Below are 18,096 nucleotides of genomic sequence, written 5' to 3'. Positions count from 1 at the left end.
ACTTTCTAAGAACCAATCTGAGAAACAATGAAGGGGGGGGTGGGAGCAAAGTCCCAGCTAAAATTGTTGAGTAAGAAAACAAAGGGATAAATATCTGACACTTTATTTTTCACAGTGTTATTTTGCAACAATGAGCTACGACTTTTTTTTAATATGAAAACAAACCAAAAAAAACAACACAATGATCCCAATCTAGCATGTTTCAGTCTCAGGATTAACAAGTTCAGGCCAGACTGCATCCGTGTGCGCATCGACATAAAGGGGGCATTTACAGGAACATACTTCAAACATGTCATGGATCATAAAAATATGAAAAAATAAGAGCTTAAAATACAGTATGTTTGCAATTGTACAATATACAGAAATAAATCAGACCAAGCCTTTAAATGTCACTACATTATATTATGATGGTGCTCCACAAGTCATGGATCAGTCATTAAATTGTGATTTGTAATCCAATTTGATCATCTGACATTTTCATGCACCTGAGGTCGAGCCGATTGCACTACATGACCGTTTGATCGACTGTTGCCCGCAGTAGCGATGATCGATCTGTTGAGATTTTAGCCGAGCGACGCCGTTGGGTTTATGTGCACGGTTTGAAATTTCTATTTGGACTGAAAATAAAGGATATATTTATACATATATTACTCAAGGAAATTTGCAAAATTTTGTATCTCTTCAATAGTAATCTGTATTCTTCAAAATACCTCATAAATATATATAACATATAGACCAATTGTATTTCCCCCATCCTTCAAAGAGCTTCTGGATCAGTGGTTCTCGGAGTAAATGGACCCAGACTGACTTTTTATGTAGCCCTGGTGTCCATTATTACATTCAGATCTGTGTTGGGGCATTGACAAGGGCTGATTATATCTGGTCTACATGTATTTCTTGACCCTTACCTTTAAAAACAGTCTCAAATGAAATGATTATTTATACAGGCACGACGCTGCGAATTTCAACTCTGGTCAGTCAAGTGTCTCAGCAGCAGCTTTTATTAAATTGTATACACTAGTTCTGATTGTTAGTCTCTGTGCTGTAGAAACAAAGGAGGCAAAGCGTGTGATTTAACGCGGAGACCGCTGTGTGGACACGATGAAGGAAAATGAAACTACGGGAAGCCTGACCAAAGGAGAAAGACGCGCAGCAGCACCGATCCACCGGATTACCCTTCAGAGTGATTTCACATGTTGGAATCTCTCTTGTCTTTATTTGGCGACGGCTTCGAAGGATCTTTTGCCGTTTTGCCGTTGGAGGCGGCGGCCGTGTCTGCGCCGGAGGCTGCCGCTACCACGGCGCGTTTGATTTGCTCTTCGATGCGGGGCTCTGGGCTCGGCTGCACGGGTGGGGCCTGCTCAGCCAGCGGTTGGACAGTCATTTCCTGCTGAAGTTTGTGGCTCTGCAGGAGGCGAAGTTGGACCCGAAGCTCCAAGATGGCCTCCTGTTCTTCGTGGATGGCCTGGTTCAGGTGGGTATTCTTGTTCTAAGATGCAACAAAGACCGCTAAGTTGTAAACGCCATGTATATTTAAGCAGTTCATTTAAATTGTGTATGCCAGGGGCAGAATCCTTGAGCAAAGCCAACAGCCACACACACCTCCAGTTCTTCATTTTGCTTCTGCAGGTCTTCAAGGATCATCTGCAGCTCCTCTTCATCCTCACTCTCGCTCTCACTGTCTGAAGAATACTCCTCCGTCTCGCTGCGTCCCTGCTGCCGACTAAACAGGCAAACGCAGCGTTGAGACGACGGCGGTCCGATTGGAACACATTCACCACCCACAATAATTCCAGCCTCCTTTCACCTCTGTATGTCTGCGATCTCCGCCCGCAACCTTTCGATTTCTTCCTTCTCGGTCGCGATCTGTCTGCGCAGCATCTGCTCAAGCGAGATCAGTTCCTCCTGTTCCGTCAGGATCTCGTTCTCCTATTTACAGAAAGAGGAAAAACCCAGAGTTCAACCACATGGTGTTATAAGGAATTCTCCAGCTTCCAGTACCATGTTGAGTTCATCATATAGACAACAACAAGTCTGGCTATTTAAAAGATCGTTGATGTCAAAAGGCTCAGTTACTGGGGAAACATGCAATGGTCAGCAGGAGCTGGAGCCTGTGAAGAGATCTGAAAATGGCCACTGCGTGTTTGGCAGCCAGACAGGAATAGTTCCCCAATCAGGCTGGGAATGTCACCTTTTTAGGAGAGCTCTCTGTGGTATACATGCTGTCTGAACTTGCCCTTCGGGGAGGCACTTTTCAGATGAGCACCTGTACTGGAGTTTTGTTGTCGCCATATTGCGCAATTTAATCGTTTTGGGGCTTTTTATTTTAAAAAAAATACCCAGTGTGCGTTTTGGCCAAAATCTTCCACGACAGGAGGCCAATGACAATCACATTCAATCAAAATGTTTCACATTTTGCTGGTGGAGGCAAATTCAATGTAGTTGTGTCACCTGAGCCAAGAGGAGGTTGATGACTTCCTCCTCATTTTCAGTCATTTCCTCTTTTGAAACGTCTTCCTTCGAGAGACTTGCTATTTCCTGGGCTATCTTACTCTCGCACTCCTAATATGGCGAGCAAGACAAGACAGAAAACTTAGAAGATGGACACTTCTTATTACAATCCCGCAACACTCCTAAATGACCGTGCTCACATTTACATTACAAAAGCACATTGTGATGTACGTCCTCTCCCTATATACAGTCACACACACGCAGACCTACCTGACGTTTGGCTTCCCTCAGTTTGCGTTTCAGAGCGGTGAGGATTCGCTGAACCTCCCACAATCGCTCCTCTTTAGATAAATTCTTCACCCCCGCCTGCAGGTCTCTGTGCAGGCAGTTCAGCAAGAACTCCTAAAACACATTTTTAACAAACTTTTTGATGATCCAAAAGACAGTACCTTAATTTATGCTTGCCACGGTATAAAACAGATATTAGACCAACAGTAATGGTGGCTCATATCAAGATTCCATCAACAGGTTGAATTAATATGGAAAGGTGGACGTTCAAAAATGATGAAAAGGGGCAGCAAGGAGGTCTCGTGATATTTCTAGAAAAACATAGCTTGGCTGACTACCAAAATAAAGAAACACCCCTGATCGCTTTGTGACCGCCATACATCCATCTTGAAAGATTCTTCTGTGAGCAGCGAGTCAGCTTTAACTGACCTGACGTCGAATCTCCTCTTTGATGCTCTCCGGTGTCTCAGGCAAAGCCGGCATGGTCGCCATGTTGGACCAGCGGAGAGGACGCACCACTGGCTTCAGGACGACGTCACCAAAGAGCTCCTTCACATGTGTGAAAAACACATAAAGGACTCTGTTCCCAATCTAAACACAAGGGAGACAACATACTTTTACACTTCAGCACAAACCTGCATACGTATGAGATTCGCAATATCTAAAAACGTGAAGTCAGAAATTCCCCACATCATTTTCTACACAATTTTCTTCACTTACTTTCAGTTTTATTCATTAAATAGTGCCAGAGTTTCATCAAAAGTTCATTTTTGTCTTGAGACATTGATTAAGTAGAGCATCCGTGAGCACATTCCCTGTGGGAAGGAATTAGCTTCTCTAAAGTGGGCCAGGGTTTTAAACATAAGCCCTTTGATCTAATAGCAGGAGGATCTTTGGAGCCTGAGATCTATTTCTCCATTTAAGTATATATTTGTTTGTTAAAATTCTGCTCCCTCAAAATTCTCACACCCGATCTGTTGACTTTTCTTCTTCTTCTTTTATTTATTGGCGTGCCCATTTTTGCCAGCTCTCTGACCTGTATGGTTGGGTTGAGGACGATGGAGATGTTCTGAATATTCATCTTGGTGTCCGCTTCCCTCAGGATGACGTGCTCCATGTGAGTGACGAGCCAGGACAGGATGAGTCGGCTCTCTGGCGCCACCTCCGGCAACAGCCTCTGGAACTCGGACACTTTCTCGGCCTCCTCCTGTCGCCCACACGCGTCCTCAAAGCGCTGCGCCAGGTCCCGGCTCAACAGGTTCTCGGGTAGCTCGCGCAAGTACTGCTTCAGGAGGCTGGCCACAGTGTGGGGGTCATACTCCTCGAGACAGGGGCACTCCTCGCGGTCATACGCTGCTTTCAATTCATCGACCTTGGACTTCATACCTTAGGAAGAGGTTAAAAAAAATCTCTGTGCTAAGGTAAGAATCCTAAAATACAAACATTAAGCTAGCTTCAAATTCTGCATGTGAAAAAATGTACCTGACACGCGATAGATGCCTTCACACTTCATGCCATAGCTTTCAATGTAGTCCAAACATTCCCTGAAGATGGCTGGCAGCTGGATCCCATCATAAAGAGCAGTCCTTCTGACAGCTTCAGCTAGTGGAGCACCAAAGATGGGTCTGAAGGTTGGGATCTCCACTGGAGCTGGCTCTGGTTCTCCTGTCGGTTTCTTCTTCTTCTTCTTCTCCTTCCATTGTTTGACCACATCTGCAGCCGTCAGGTCCTTTGATTTCTTGTCTTTAGTTTTGTCCTCCTTGGGGCCTTTCTCCTTCACCTTAAAGTCCTTTTCCTTCTTCTTGGAGAAGCTGGGCTTCTTAAACACATGGATTCCTTTGGATCGCTTCATCTTAGATGGACTCTCTGCTTCATCGGCTGAACTGTCCTCCTGAAAGGCAGCATAGCCTTCGGCTGCAAAATAAAGGATGCAGCAAAAAGAGGGTTAGATATGAGCTCCTCTGCGTCCCTAACCTCCTCCTACAGCCTGAGCCACGACAAAAGTGAAACAGGAAGAGATGTGCGAGCGTGAAGATAGAGGAGGAGGGTGGGGGGGGGGGACTTAGAAAAGAGGTCAGCCACATATTTAGTAGCTCTCACTGCACCTTATGCTTTTCTACCCAAGGACAAGCCCGGTTAAAATATTTGCCCTCATAGCTCTCATAGCCAGTTAAGTGTCCTCCTCGTAGTTTTAATCCAACCAAGCTCTTTTTTTGGTCATCTTCAGCATGCTATCTGGGTGTGCTCCCGGACAGCCCATCCCTTCCTCTCGCCCACATGTGTGGCACATAAATACAGTCCTGGAAAAAATGTCATTGCAAGAGGGAAAACCTGAATAACAGCTATAGAATAAAAATATTAGCAGCTCTATTTAAGTATTGCGAGGAGATGGGGGACAGGTTAAGCCCCCCCCACCACTCAAACATGGGCTTTGATGCTTCTATCTGCAGTTCAGACAGAAATTCCTGTGGGAACTCAGGAGTAGCTCATTTGTTCTTAGACTGTGGACAAATGAATGTACAATAAAAGAGCAAAAGGTGATCAAAATATCTAATCATGACAGTTACTCAAAGTTGGTCAGCATAATCAGTTCTTACTTCTCTTCTCCTTTTTCTTGAACTTGTTCTTCTTCTTGCTGTGCTCTTTGTCATCATCGGACACATAAGCATCTGGCGCCTCGTGGTGATGGCCGTCATGAGGTGGCGAGGGTTCCCCCGTGCGGTATAAGCCAGGGAATTTTGTGGGACTGATCTCCTCAGAGCTGGGGGTGCGAGCCACGCCGCCAGGGTGCTCAGCCCTGCGCTGCTCAGCGGGGCTGCTGCTGGGGGGCAGGAAGCACTCAGTCATGGCTGCAGGAGCCTTGTCCCTCACCCCTCCATCACATCTGTAAGGGTAACACGTGAGGCACTCTGAGTACAAGAAATAATAGCTTTCATTCAAACTCTTAAGGATGTGATGGATTAAGCGCTACATTTAAAACCATCTGGTCAATTCAGAGTACAGGAGCTTATTTAAGAGGATAGAAAAGTAGTTTCTATACAGTTGGTCTGGAACAGCTTCAAAACTATATTCACAATGTAGTAAAGCAACACAATAGAGGAGCAAATTTGCTCATTCAGACTCTTGTGTTGAAAGCGAAGAACAAATAAAGCAAATGTTTAAGCCACGATACAATGAACACGTGATTTGTTCAGGTGTGCTGACAAATGCTGAATCTTAGCTCAGCATTTGAATTTGACCAATAGCAATTTCTACTCCAAACTTTCCAGGTCCAACAAAGCGATTACTGTGGGGACAATTGCAACAGTGATGTGCAGCCACCAGGTGGGGCGCTGCTATATGAACCACCACATCTATAACATGACAATTATCACCTCCATAGGTAAAACTGCTCAGCACTTTAGTAAACCTGCAACCAGCGTTGGAAACAGAGACAGTCTTGGAGATTTTGAGGAGACCTAGTTCTTCATCACAGAGAGCTAAATGATTTAAATAAGAATAAAAACGTCGACATTCTGTACGTATTTGTGGAAGCAGAGTCAGTTCTGACTGCAAGAGCTCGGCTCAGTTTAAACCTCGCGTAGCACGGATGCATGTGTCCATAATACTCAAGATTAAAATCCAGACATTTTAGCGTCCAGGTTGTTTATTGAGGAAATCAGACAAATTTGCCAAATGCTACTCAGACGTCTGAATGTTCGAAGCACACAGATACTATTACTTTCGTGTCCTGCTTCCAGAGGTAAAACTATAATAGATAGCGTTATAACATCCCATGAAATTTGACCTTATTCGTGTTGAACTAGATATGAGAATTAGAAAATCAGCATTGAATGGAAAGGCCCATACGCTGACGTTAGTTCGCCCCACTGCCAAACTGCTAAGCTAGCCGTATAATCACCCTTCCCGTCACCATTAAAGTTGCCGTCTTCGACTAGGCACACTAAACAAGATCAAGGTTGTTGGGTTAGCAAATAAACACAATTGTGCAACAGGCGTTATGTCGTTGGACATGAAAAACGTAAAAGCTACAAAACTTTACCAAGTCCAATCCCGTTTGGCGAATTTCTGAGTGGAGCTTCCGGATATGCACTCGCATCCAAAAACCTATGTGCGCCTGCGTGGAAGGCGAAGTGTACCCTGGGTAATGAAGTTCCACAATACATTGGCTCGCGTGCCCCAAACTCATTGACTGCAGGTTTCTTGTTGCAGAGTGATCTGGAATTAATAAAGAACGTTAATGCTGCGGTATCGTTACAATCTTTACCGCAGCTACGCTGTTTTACGAGCAAAACAGTTTTATAAAGCCACTTTGACATAAATAGAGTTCAACCACTATTGTGGATCACATTCCCTTTCCCAAACGCTGTGGTTGGCCCAGCAGACTGGTGGTCAGCCTGGCATATGAAACACATTAGTCCTCTGATCTTCTTTGGCACCGTCTGATCCAAGCCCACAGCTGCAGCGGTAAAATGAGGTCGCGATTCTCTATCAAAGACAAACAAGTTCTCATTGTGCCTTAGGTACACTAAGCTGTGCAAACTGTTTCATGCCACTTGGGAAGAGATTTGGTGATTAAGCACCCTGCTGGCTTTTGAAAATGACATTACAAAGAACATTTATCTTTGTGTTTCGGGATGGGGGTGCAGTTGGCATCAGCAAATGTCCCCTTTTTTCCCTCCGACTGCATGAGATGGTCAGCAGTGGAACACCTGTGGGCCAGAATAGTATAATAACAACCTTGTTTCCTAAGGAAATGATGTGTTTCCTGACTTGGGCAACATGAGACTGAACATTAGAGCCGAGGACAGGCAATTGGAAAAACAAACATACTCATCCAGTCATGCAATACACCTTTTACAAATGTTTAAAAGTAAATACAGCCCATAAAATGTGGCAAAATCACAACTTTGTGACACAGCCCGCGACACCAAACTCTTCTTTATTTGGCACAAAAGTGGGATTTAGCATACCATAGTTGTAAAAATACATTATTCATATACACCTCTAGTTTAAAAAGAAAAACACTATTGAAAACATTTCTAAAAAAAAATATACAGTGAAATATAACAGCAGAATAAAAACAGTTTGCAGGGATAGGCGGAGCGATGCGGGGGATATTTTACAAGGTAACGGAGGAATGCTAACACATAACAGTCATAGTTTCCTCTGCTCCCAGTCCTCAGTTGTGGTCCAAATATTTGGTACCGATATGCGTCCGCACTTCAGAGCAGACAGTTCATGCACTTTACGGCCTTGCTGCCATAGTCCACGCATTCGGGTCCGATGCATTGGCAGCAGGCATTGTGAAACCAGCGGTACTTGGATCCTCCCATTGACTCGCAGTACATTTTGCACTGGCGGATGGACACGCATTCATCAAAGTAGACCACCGTGCACATGTTTTCTGAAACGAGACCGAGCGAAAAATCAGAGCCAGGGGTTTAGAAAATGGTCCAACATGCAAGGATTCCGCTTTAACAGGGAGAAAACATTAACTTTTGCTATAAAGTATGGCTTCATGTCTGGGTGAGCCAAGTGCGCAGCTTTGCGGGATCACTCAGTACCACTGAACATTTATAGCAAACAGCTAAGAACTTTTCCAACTCGGCTGCAATCGCCAGGACTAGTTCTTTTTGAGAAAGGGGGAAAAAAAATGTCAGCAGGCAAGAAAACCCAACCCACTCTGGGCTGCTGTTTACTTTGGTTCTGATTTTATGAGCACGGGTCACAGCGAGGGTCCGTAAATACAAATGAAAAACGCGACAAGAGCTGACAGAGGGAGAAAATACACATACATACATATGGTTTTTTAACGGTTTCCAAGCTGAATTGAAGTTAAAGTGAGTCTGGTGGTTCCCCAGAGTGTGTGTGTGTGTGTGTGTGTGTGTGTGTGTGTGTGTGTGTGTGTGTGTGTGTGTGTGTTCGTGTGTGTGTGTGTGTGTGGGATGCGGGGGTGTTTCTTTGTACTGTTTCATGTGGACTGTAGGGAAATTTGACCAGGTCACTACCTTGAGCGTCATAGCTGGTGTGGATGCTGTTTCCAGGCACAGAAACATTCTGGTGCGGGTTGTCTAGCGACTCCAGGAAGGACACCAAGTTCTCGTGGTGAGACAGCTCCTCCGCGATGGGGAACGACACCACCATCATGTTGATCGGTGACTCGCCTTCGGTGAGCGCGCGGAACAAGGAGGGGATGGGGCGGTGGAGCTCCTCCACGGTGCTCCTGGATGTTGCTGGAGAGTCACTGTAGTTCTTGGGATTACACATCCCTGGAATATCCACAGGATATTGGATTAAAAATCCCATTTATTATCGTGATGGTTTCAGCGTTCACAGCCAATATCATTTAAATGCCGGACTAGACGACTCGTAGACTTGTTGGAGAGATATGCAGGAGAATGTTAAGGTTTACAGAACCCAGCAGCTGTGGAGCTATCGTGTTTCACTGCTTCATTTAATCTGAAAACACAGTAGCAATCACTTGAAGACGTCCACACGTTCTCAGATATGATCGCCACAACCGTTTAGACGTCTCCAACCGAATTACAGGTAATTTGTAAATCATTTAATGGGGAGTGGAGATTGACAGAGGAATTGAATTACAAATTGAGGCTAAAAGCTGAGCCAGAGCAGCTGGTTTAGATAAAGTCAGCACATGGGTCTCCTCCTCCTCATCCTCCTCCTCCTCCTCTCTTCCTCTCAACTACAAGGCCTCCTCTCCCTCCCTGCCACCCCTCTACAGGGCTGTTACTTGCAAACACAAACTTCAAAGGAGCTTGACATGTTCGGAGTGGAAATATATTTAAGTCGCTGCAAAGAAACGTTCATAAAAAGATTTAAGTATCATATTAATAGTTTAAAGATGAACTGCTCTCCAAAAGGCCTCAGATGAAATGCCAAACTCTTTTAAACACCAGTGTATTAGTTTTGTTTTGATTACGGGGAAGAGGGGGCAGATGCACCCTGCCAAAGGCCAGAAACCCCAGCAGATTTGAGCCAAGATATCAGACATTAATCAGCCTGTTTGGGTCATGGCTTCATTCCAATCCTCATCAGAAAAAAGACCAAGTGATGCAAAGCCTCCTAATCACCAGCCTGCTCCAACCTCGGCCCAACAACCAGCGGTCACGGTTCGCCTAAGCAGCACTGTGAAAATGAAAATGATTGTTACCCACAAAGCAGGAGGCCATGAGAAGATAGCGCCGTGTCTTCAGAGAGAAACAGCAGCTGACAGGAGCAGACGAGGTCGAGATGAGGCCAGGAGGACCAAGAAGTATCAGAAATGCTCGTGTGATTATGAGAAAAGCAAGTCAAAGAACCCTTTTTGACTGCGAAAAGCCTTCGGGGAGGTTTGGCAGCCTCTGGAGTTGTGGTTCACAGTGGAAACGTTCAGTGGCACCTGCACAAATATGACCTTCATCGAGGACACATCAGCAGAAAACCTCTGCGTTCTCACCACAGAGAATCTGATGTGTGCAACAGAACATCTGGAAAAGCCAGAAACAGGTCCTGTTAACCAATAAGGACAGAATTTAAATGGTGGAAATGAGCAAAGGTGTGTTCTGAGAACAAAGGGCTCCGAATTTGGGGGTGGATCCATCAGGATTTGGGTGTTTGTTACAGTCAATGGTGCTGAGAACCCGTCACAGGCAGAGAGAAGAATGGATCAGGGTCATTCCTACAAATTCTGGAAGCAAACGTCTCTTTGGGAGATCATTTAATACTCCACTTACTTAACTGCTCACATTAACAGACATTTGGATCAGGGGGGGTCCAAACCACTGTAAAATGACCCGCACAAGATTCACCGCAACATCTGTGAAACACCAGCCACAAGCATGGCTGGTGCCTTGTGGGGTCTTGGTTCCATACGAAGGCGCTTTAATCCTCCTTGTCAGCGCACACAACAATATCTTTCTGTCACACAGACACACACACAGACACACACACACACACACACACACAGTATCATCTCCAACTGTCCGCGACCCGAGTCAGATCAAGGACTAAAACTGAACCGGCCCCAAAAAAACAATTAAAAATGAAACTGAAATCAGACGTGAAGAATTGGATAAAAGGATGTGGAAGGGATCTTGTTCCACGCGATCCCACCCCTTAAGAAGGGAATCTGGACAGCCCCCCCCCCCTCCACCAGCAAGGTAATTTTCCAGGGAAAACTTTTCCCAGGTACTTTCAGTGGAAACGCGCTGAGGGGGTTCAAAATTTCTGGGTAAATGAAAAAAGCTCTGAAGCTGTTGGGTCCGTTCTAAGGATCCACTGAATTATTACGGGTGATTCAGACGGGTCCACTAACCCAGCTGTTATAAGGTGCCGCCACCATCGCTCCCACCCCGGCTCCCCTCCTCTGATCCAACGGACACGCGTCCATGGTGACGTGCGGACACGCGTGTCGGCACTTCCACAGCCGTGGACACATTCCTTTCATTTCCTGTCCTCCTCTCAACCTGAACTTCAGCGTCTCTTGTCACAGGCGCCTTCCATATCTGCCTCCACTCTTCTCACACTCCTTTCATATCAGAGCAGTGACGCCCGGGCCAAACTGGTCCCAGTATTTCCACAGGCCGGATCCTCCAGTGGGACTTTAGAGGAATACGCTGCTGGTTGCAGACTTTTGTAGATCTGTGATCAGCTACTTTCATAACCGCTGTGCCCTTTCATTAAATAGAGAGGAATTAAGAGTAATTTGTACCAAAATACAAGAACTAGAGCTCCTCAAAGGGATGCGTTTCTGTTGGCATTCGACCCCCTCAATAGAAACTTAACTCATCTATTCTAGTTTATTATTACAGCAGTTCTTTCCTCTAATGAAGGTGTGGAGGGTCCGTCTGCTACTTTTTATAGTCCCAAAAACCAGAGAATGTTTTCTTATGTCACTGAAAGCTCCTGTTTTAGACTCTAAATGAATCCCAGTGTGCCTGAATTTACAACCAGAAACGGGGCGCGTTGGGCAAACGGCTCCGGCAACTGTAGAATAGTTTGAATAGTTGGGGAAAAAAACAGGCTGGGTTGGAGCCAGAGGAGCATTTGAACTCCTTTATGCAAGTTCCAGGAGCTGAAAGTATCCTGCGCTGTTGCACTCACCGACGCAGTCGCAGCACTCCTCCCAAAGGTTCCCCAGACACAACATGCACTCTTTACAGCAGGAACAGTTCCCATCAGATGGACGACACTGGCACAGCTCCTGCAGAGCGACACACACACAAGAACACACAAAACTTTCATTATTTCATGTACAGCTTGTTCACCAACAGCAAACCAGGCCCACGAATGGCTCAAACCTGGTTGAATTAAAGAAGCAAAACACACATAATAAGAACCAGACTGTGCTACACGCGGCGTCTATCCAAGTACGCACAACCCCGCTGAACACACACCGTTATAAATAACCATTTCAGCCATGGGCAGAGCTGCAGGACCCATGTCTGTTAGTTAATGTCTTGGGAATCTGACTGGTATTCAATAATCAACCTCATTAAATCTGGATATATCACACATCTATGCCCGATCCATGTGGAATAAATAGGGCAGTAAAAATGCCTTTAATGTATTTCTTTAAGTTGTTAAGTCCGGATCTGGGGGGGGGGGGGGGGGGTGACCCTGTCATCAGCAGGGGAAAAGATCTCTGCAGACACCGTAGGTCGGGCGAGAACATCAGAAGTTCCCTTTTCTCCCCCCTCCGTTCTCTCCTGACACAGAACAGGGAGCACATTCCTCCCAGTCAAGGTCACCTCGGCAGGGGAGACGAGGGGGGAGTCGGGGGGGGGGAGGGAGAAGAAAACACCTGGAGAACAGAACAAGGCTTCTGCCCGGGAACAGCTCACTTCTCCTCCTCCCTCCCCGTTTTCTCTCCCTCCTTCCCTTCATTTGCGCTCATGTGCCTCTTGCTGACTTTATATTTTATCTCCGTCTCCTCCCACGTAAACAGTCGGCGATGATAAAAGACTCCCCGCTGACTCATCGGTGACAGATCGCAAAACCACACGTGGTTGATCAGCAGCCTCTTGGATTGGATCCCCCCCCCCCCCCGCTAACGTATGATTCTGGCACCATTAATAGGCTCCAACTGTGAAAAATGGAGCTCAAACTTTATCATTTTGATTAAAAAAAAACAATGAAAACATTAAAGGCCGTGGAGAAGGCTAAAGACTAAATATTCTCCGACTTCCTGCATGTTTTTAAAACAGAACAGCGAGATCAGATGCAAAGCAAAAGATCCACAACGCTGTGATTTGGACCGACCGTCAGTTTGGGTTTAACGGGCCAGTTCTGTTCTCGGGGATTATCATCTCTTATGAACCATCTCTCTCCAGCTGCTACTTTTTTTTGTCTCCAGATGGTAATTTGGATGAGATTCCAAACGAGGCCAAGGAATCCAAAACGACACAACAGCGGTCCAGAAGTAAACACCGGCGCCAGCCGCCACGCTCCTCTTTGGCGACAGAGACACTTGCTAGCTGGACAGTTGTGAAACTCTCGGCCCGACATTTAAGAGGGAGGGGAACCCGCATCTTCCTCCTCGAGATGAAGGAGGTGGTCTCAACGTCTTGAAGAGCTCTGGGCTTTAGCAGAACCGTCTTTAATCCGGTAAAAGAAAGGAGCAGCAGACACAAACAGGCAGAAAGGAGAAAGTCGGCATGTGCTGGCTGCTCCTGCCAAGCTGCTGCCACACCCTGTTTAACCGCCTGCTCTGCACAGTTGTGCCGTGTTTCCCAAACGTAGGTCTACTTTCCCCCTCAACCCCCCCCCCAGCTCACCAGCACACCTCCTTTTGGCCTCCTCTCCCCTCTCTCCCCCTTTTCTCTTGAGATTTTCTGCCCCGAGGGGTTCCAGGGGATTCAGACAAATGACTTGAGATGGCAGCAGAGCGTAAAGGCAGCAGATCTCACTAATTGTTAGCAGCGCGGAGCCTCGACAAGCAGGAAGAACAGTTTCCCCGCACGCACACCGACGTTCTCGGCTCTGACAGCTCGCAAGTTGGTGTCGCCGGGGTCACGGAAGCGGCGGTTGTCCACGGCAACAATTCATCAGGAGAACGTGGTCGCCCGGAAGGGAAAAATAAGCAAGCCCGCCGTCGGGCTCCTTTTTTTCCCTCTTCTTGTTAAAGACACTGATAAACATCCCATAGTTGGTGCATTTTTCTATTGGTTCATGGAAGTTCGACCAACTTTTCTATGCGAGAGTCGATGCAACAGACACAGAATCATTCCGAGACAATTTTAACGAGAAGGTGAAGGTTTGCAAGTGTTAAGTTTTACTCTGAAATTAGCAATAAGCACCACGTTTGACTGGCATCAAGTGGGGTCACCATGAGGAAAACGTGTTCTCACTTCACTTTAACATTCTCTAACTTGGGCCGGTTTATTTCTGGAGCCGTGAGCTGAATTCCTGTTTGCTTGTTCTGTTTACTCTAAAATCAGTTGCTTTCCAGGCTTCCATATTAGTCCACTTTACTGGAAATTAGCAGGAGTGACTTCAACTTGTCGTTGCAAGGAGGCCACCCAACTTTTCTTTAGGCAACAACATGTTATACGTCAACAGAAGGTCGGATCCTCGGTAGCTTTGATACTTTGCTTCAACACAACGCGTGTTTCGTGTTTGTATTCCTGATGTATTATTCATCTTTGGTGACAGAGCAGGAGCCCCGACAGCATTTCAGCGTTTTTAACTCCCTTTATGAGGCTGGAGTTCCTCCTCTACCTGTCTGACTGACTGGGGTCAGAGTGGAAGCTGCCGCAGAGGTTAAACACCGCTCAGTAAAAATGCTAATGTCAGAGGCGGAACGCTGATCCGACGGGTCTGACTTTACCGGTGGAGCCGAATGATCCCTTCGTGCTTCTCTGGAGCTCGGCTGCTTTGGATAAAGAGCAAGAAGGAACGAAAAATAATCAAAAGTACCTCATGGAAAACTAAAGAATCAAAGAGCTGCCCAGTATCCGACCCGCTGCGGTCGGTTCCTGCCGGGACTGGCTTCATGCAGGTATGTGGGCAGGTGCGCAGGAATCTGGACACTATTTATAACCGTGAAAAACCTTTTGCTTATCAAAGGAATGTATCTGCATTCTTCCCAACAGATTCCATCTCTGGCCCCGGTTCCAGGACACGAAGCCGAGCTGCTTGGGAATCTAATCATGGGAGAGCTGAGTCCAAAAGTGCCGAAGCGAGGACATAAATCTGGCCGCGTCCGCCGGGAGGAAGAAACGCACAAAGCTTCGCAGTCGAGAATTTAAAATCACAAAGAAGACAAGCAAGTAGTTATAGAGCCCCCCCCCCCCCAGCAGGTAGGCAGTTCTGGCTGCAGACATCAGTAGGTAGAGCTCTGGTTCCTTCTGCCGTCCCTCCCGGACCCCAGCGCTCACCTGGGACAAGAATCTTACCCAGCCGCCATTGATGCAACGATACATTGACCAGAAACAGTTGATCGGTCAGTCGCATGGCTGCAACTCAACGCATGGAGGCGTGTAGACGTCGTCAAGGCGACGCAAACCGGCATCAGAGTATAGGGAAGAAAGGGGGGTTAAAGAGAAGCTACCCAGTGAGGCAGAGGAGAATGGGCAGACTGGTTCCAGCTGACAGAAAGGCAACAGTTACTCAAATAACCACTGGTTCTGACCAAGGGATGTAGAACACCATCTCTGAAGAACACGTGGAACCTTGAAGAAGATGGGCTCCAGCAGCAGGGGACCAGGGGCCCCTCCTGTCCGCTAAGAACAGGAAAGTGAGGCTACACACACTGACTAAAATTAACCTTGCTGGTCTGACGAGTCTCGATTTCAGCTCCACCATCAGATGGTCGGGTCAGAATTAGGAAATCATCTTCTGATGGCTACTGCCATCTCACAGAGCTCAGACCATCTCACACTGGTTTCTGGAACCAGACAATGAGTTGTCTGTACTCCAGCCACCAGATCTCAGTCCAGTGGATCACCTCTGGGATGTGGTGGGACGGCAGATTCGAATCTGCCGCAACTGTCTGATGTCATCACACCAATACGGAACAAAATCGCTTTCCAACACCTTGTTGGCGTACGCCACGAAGAACTGAGGCAGTTCTGAAGGCAAAAAACCTGGGAGGGGCCGGTGCCGGTCCAGATCCGTACAGCCAGCCGTGCACGACAACGTTGACTTTTGCATTTTTCTGGTTGCTTGTTTATAACAATAGAGATGGGAGAGAGTTGGAGCCACACGTGGAACAACTTAGAGGCACGATTAAACTATTGAAGCTCAAGAGGAAAACGAGTGTCAGACTTTTGCGTTAATTCTTTGGCCTCGTCACGCTTCTGGATGTTCTGACGCCGACCTCCGCGGGTTATACTGATCTGGAGTCAGAGTGGACGGGCGACTTTTACCTGGATGAGACACTTGCTGACGTCGCTGGCACAGAGCGCCTTGTTGCAGCCGGAGGTCAGAGCCAGCCCCGACAGGAGGAAGAGGAGAGTGGCGGCGGCGGCGGGGAGGGTCGTCTGACCGGGCCTCATCCTGACAGCTCACCAGCACCTTACTGGAAACTCCTAGAACATCAGCACGGCCACAGAGAGGAGGTCAGGGAGCAAACATGGCCGAGCTGCTGCAGTCATAGCAGTTCGTCATCACCAACTCAGAGTTTTCACAGATAAACCCCCAAAAAGCACATTTTCTTTAGTATCCTGCCATTTCTCCAAATACTCTACATTTATCTAATAACTTCAATTACTTTGCAGGTTCACCGTCGTGAGGACATTTTAAATAAATGTTTTGCAGTTTTTTTAAAAAGATCTTTAAAACAAGAATCCCCAACAATCATTATTTCCCGTGTTTGAGGACATTTAGATGTACCATTGAATTTGCTGCAACCTCAAAAACGTCAGCATGAGGGAAGACATTTCTCCAAGGCCTGTGTCACATTTCATTCAAAACAACAACGCTGCTCGGAACCCAGGAATAAGGCACATCTGGCAACATCAGCTTCCTTCACCTATTTTTTTTTACGTAACGCCTTTACAGCGGCGAGTCCCGCGTTTTGCTGCACATTGTTCCACTCCACATGAGAACGCGTGAGGAACACACACTCCCTCACTCCTGGACGTGTTTCTTCACCTCTTTTATGTTCATCGCCAGCACCAAAACTCGCTCTCGCTCGTCCGGAGCCACGACACAACCAAACGCAGTAAAAGTGCAGAATAGCGCAGACAGGACGGGCCCGGAAACTTACCGACACGCTGGACGCAAGACCTCGACCTTTTCCTTCAGAAAGAAGTGGAGCTACTTTTGTTTTTCCTTTGAACCTCTCCAGGATGGTGCTCCACAGACGCTCAAGTGTCCACTGTGTCCAGAGGGCGTCAGTCTCTCCGCAGCAAAAAGCGACAGGCAGTCGGGCGCCTTAAAGGCACACACTCCATTTTCTCCCCAACGTCTGCGCAGCCAAACGCCGGGCCTGGGGTCAGTCAGACACACACCGACACACACGCTCGCTGGCCGAGTGTGTTCCGTGTAGCGGACACGGGTCTTCCCCCCCGCCCTGAAGCCACAGACAAACGTCGAGTTACCTTGTGCGCTTCGCCGGAATATTGTGCGTAAAAGTCTTGCGCGTAAAAAGGAAAAACAAAAGCGCGAGAAAACGCAGTCGTCTACCAAACAATCCTTTCCTGTCCAAGCCACCCCCACTCGATTAAACGAGCCTTTGTTCCTCGCTCTTATCTGCGGCAGCGTGAGTGTGCTCATTAGGTAAGAAAAGGGGGATTCGGAAGCCGTGAAGTCGCGCGGACCCCCCTCCGAGAAGAGAAGGACCGCCGCTTGCTGCGTGTGTTGCAGCTCCACAGAGACGCTCTGATGAGCCATTTTAGCTCCACAGGTGTCCAGGTGCGTTGTTTTAGGTGTCACCCAAACCGCCATAAGCTCCACTTCCAGCGGGCAAAAGGGACGGAAGACAGGATCAAGTTTCAGGGACTTTTTATCTCTGGGATTTGCCGCAGTATCCAAATAAAAATAGTTGTTTTTACAAGCCGGGGAAAGAATTTGGGAAGTTAATGTGATTTTCTTTAAATGGAGTCAGGCTGGTCTGTTTATACTCTGCAGAATCATCAGTGGGGGGGAAAAGTCCCATAATTTATTCAGATTTAAAACGTTACGTTTTGGTTTGGAATAAAATAGAACCTAATAGTCCAGCAGAAAGTCCAAAGATGTGATTTTATGTAAAGATAAGATAAAGAGAACAGTCCCTGAGCACTATTGAAGTAGATCGTTATTTAAAATCCTTTGCAAGCGATGTGTTTAATTCAGAAAGGTAATATTTAATATTTCTAAATCATTGTCTAGTCTTTTAAAACAAAAAACAAAACAAAAAACCAAAAAACGTTT

The 18,096-nt window shown here is 46.7% G+C and overlaps 2 protein-coding genes across 2 annotated transcripts; both read right to left on the bottom strand.

The window, feature by feature from the left end:
* Positions 1–87: 87 nt before the first annotated feature.
* Positions 88–7,512, bottom strand: ralbp1 (ralA binding protein 1). The gene is made up of 10 exons (XM_003975310.3): positions 6,782–7,512; positions 5,337–5,623; positions 4,222–4,653; positions 3,776–4,125; positions 3,169–3,330; positions 2,722–2,853; positions 2,452–2,562; positions 1,808–1,929; positions 1,603–1,723; positions 88–1,489 (listed from the first exon to the last, which is right to left on the bottom strand). The coding sequence occupies exons 2-10, from the start codon at positions 5,584–5,586 to the stop codon at positions 1,190–1,192; spliced, it is 1,980 nt and encodes a 659-aa protein (XP_003975359.1). The 5' UTR covers positions 5,587–5,623; positions 6,782–7,512; the 3' UTR covers positions 88–1,189.
* Positions 7,513–7,662: 150 nt separating this feature from the next.
* On the bottom strand, positions 7,663–17,546 carry twsg1a (twisted gastrulation BMP signaling modulator 1a). Its single transcript, XM_003975346.3, has 5 exons — positions 16,952–17,546; positions 16,110–16,271; positions 11,845–11,944; positions 8,751–9,011; positions 7,663–8,146 (listed from the first exon to the last, which is right to left on the bottom strand). Exons 2-5 carry the CDS (start codon positions 16,236–16,238, stop codon positions 7,965–7,967), a joined length of 672 nt encoding a protein of 223 aa, XP_003975395.2. The 5' UTR covers positions 16,239–16,271; positions 16,952–17,546; the 3' UTR covers positions 7,663–7,964.
* Positions 17,547–18,096: the final 550 nt, after the last annotated feature.

The sequence above is a fragment of the Takifugu rubripes genome, chromosome 22 (assembly GCF_901000725.2).
Source record: "Takifugu rubripes chromosome 22, fTakRub1.2, whole genome shotgun sequence".
NCBI lineage: Eukaryota > Metazoa > Chordata > Actinopteri > Tetraodontiformes > Tetraodontidae > Takifugu > Takifugu rubripes.
Note: the sequence above shows the minus strand (reverse complement) of the source record. Positions and strands in the feature narration are given on the sequence as shown.

What these genes read in the sequence shown, in the direction of transcription:
- ralbp1 (XM_003975310.3), bottom strand. Translation starts at nt 5,586, where the DNA reads ATGACTGAGTGCTTCCTGCCCCCCAGCAGCAGCCCCGCTGAGCAGCGC. An exon ending in AAGAGGAGATTCGACGTCAG is followed by an intron (nt 2,854 to 3,168) that starts GTCAGTTAAAGC and finishes AATGTGTTTTAG; the next exon opens with GAGTTCTTGCTGAACTGCCT. An exon ending in TGAGGGAAGCCAAACGTCAG is followed by an intron (nt 2,563 to 2,721) that starts GTAGGTCTGCGT and finishes TCGCCATATTAG; the next exon opens with GAGTGCGAGAGTAAGATAGC.
- twsg1a (XM_003975346.3), bottom strand. Translation starts at nt 16,238, where the DNA reads ATGAGGCCCGGTCAGACGACCCTCCCCGCCGCCGCCGCCACTCTCCTC. An exon ending in TCAGCAAGTGTCTCATCCAG is followed by an intron (nt 11,945 to 16,109) that starts GTAAAAGTCGCC and finishes GTCGCTCTGCAG; the next exon opens with GAGCTGTGCCAGTGTCGTCC. An exon ending in CACCAGCTATGACGCTCAAG is followed by an intron (nt 8,147 to 8,750) that starts GTAGTGACCTGG and finishes GTCTCGTTTCAG; the next exon opens with AAAACATGTGCACGGTGGTC.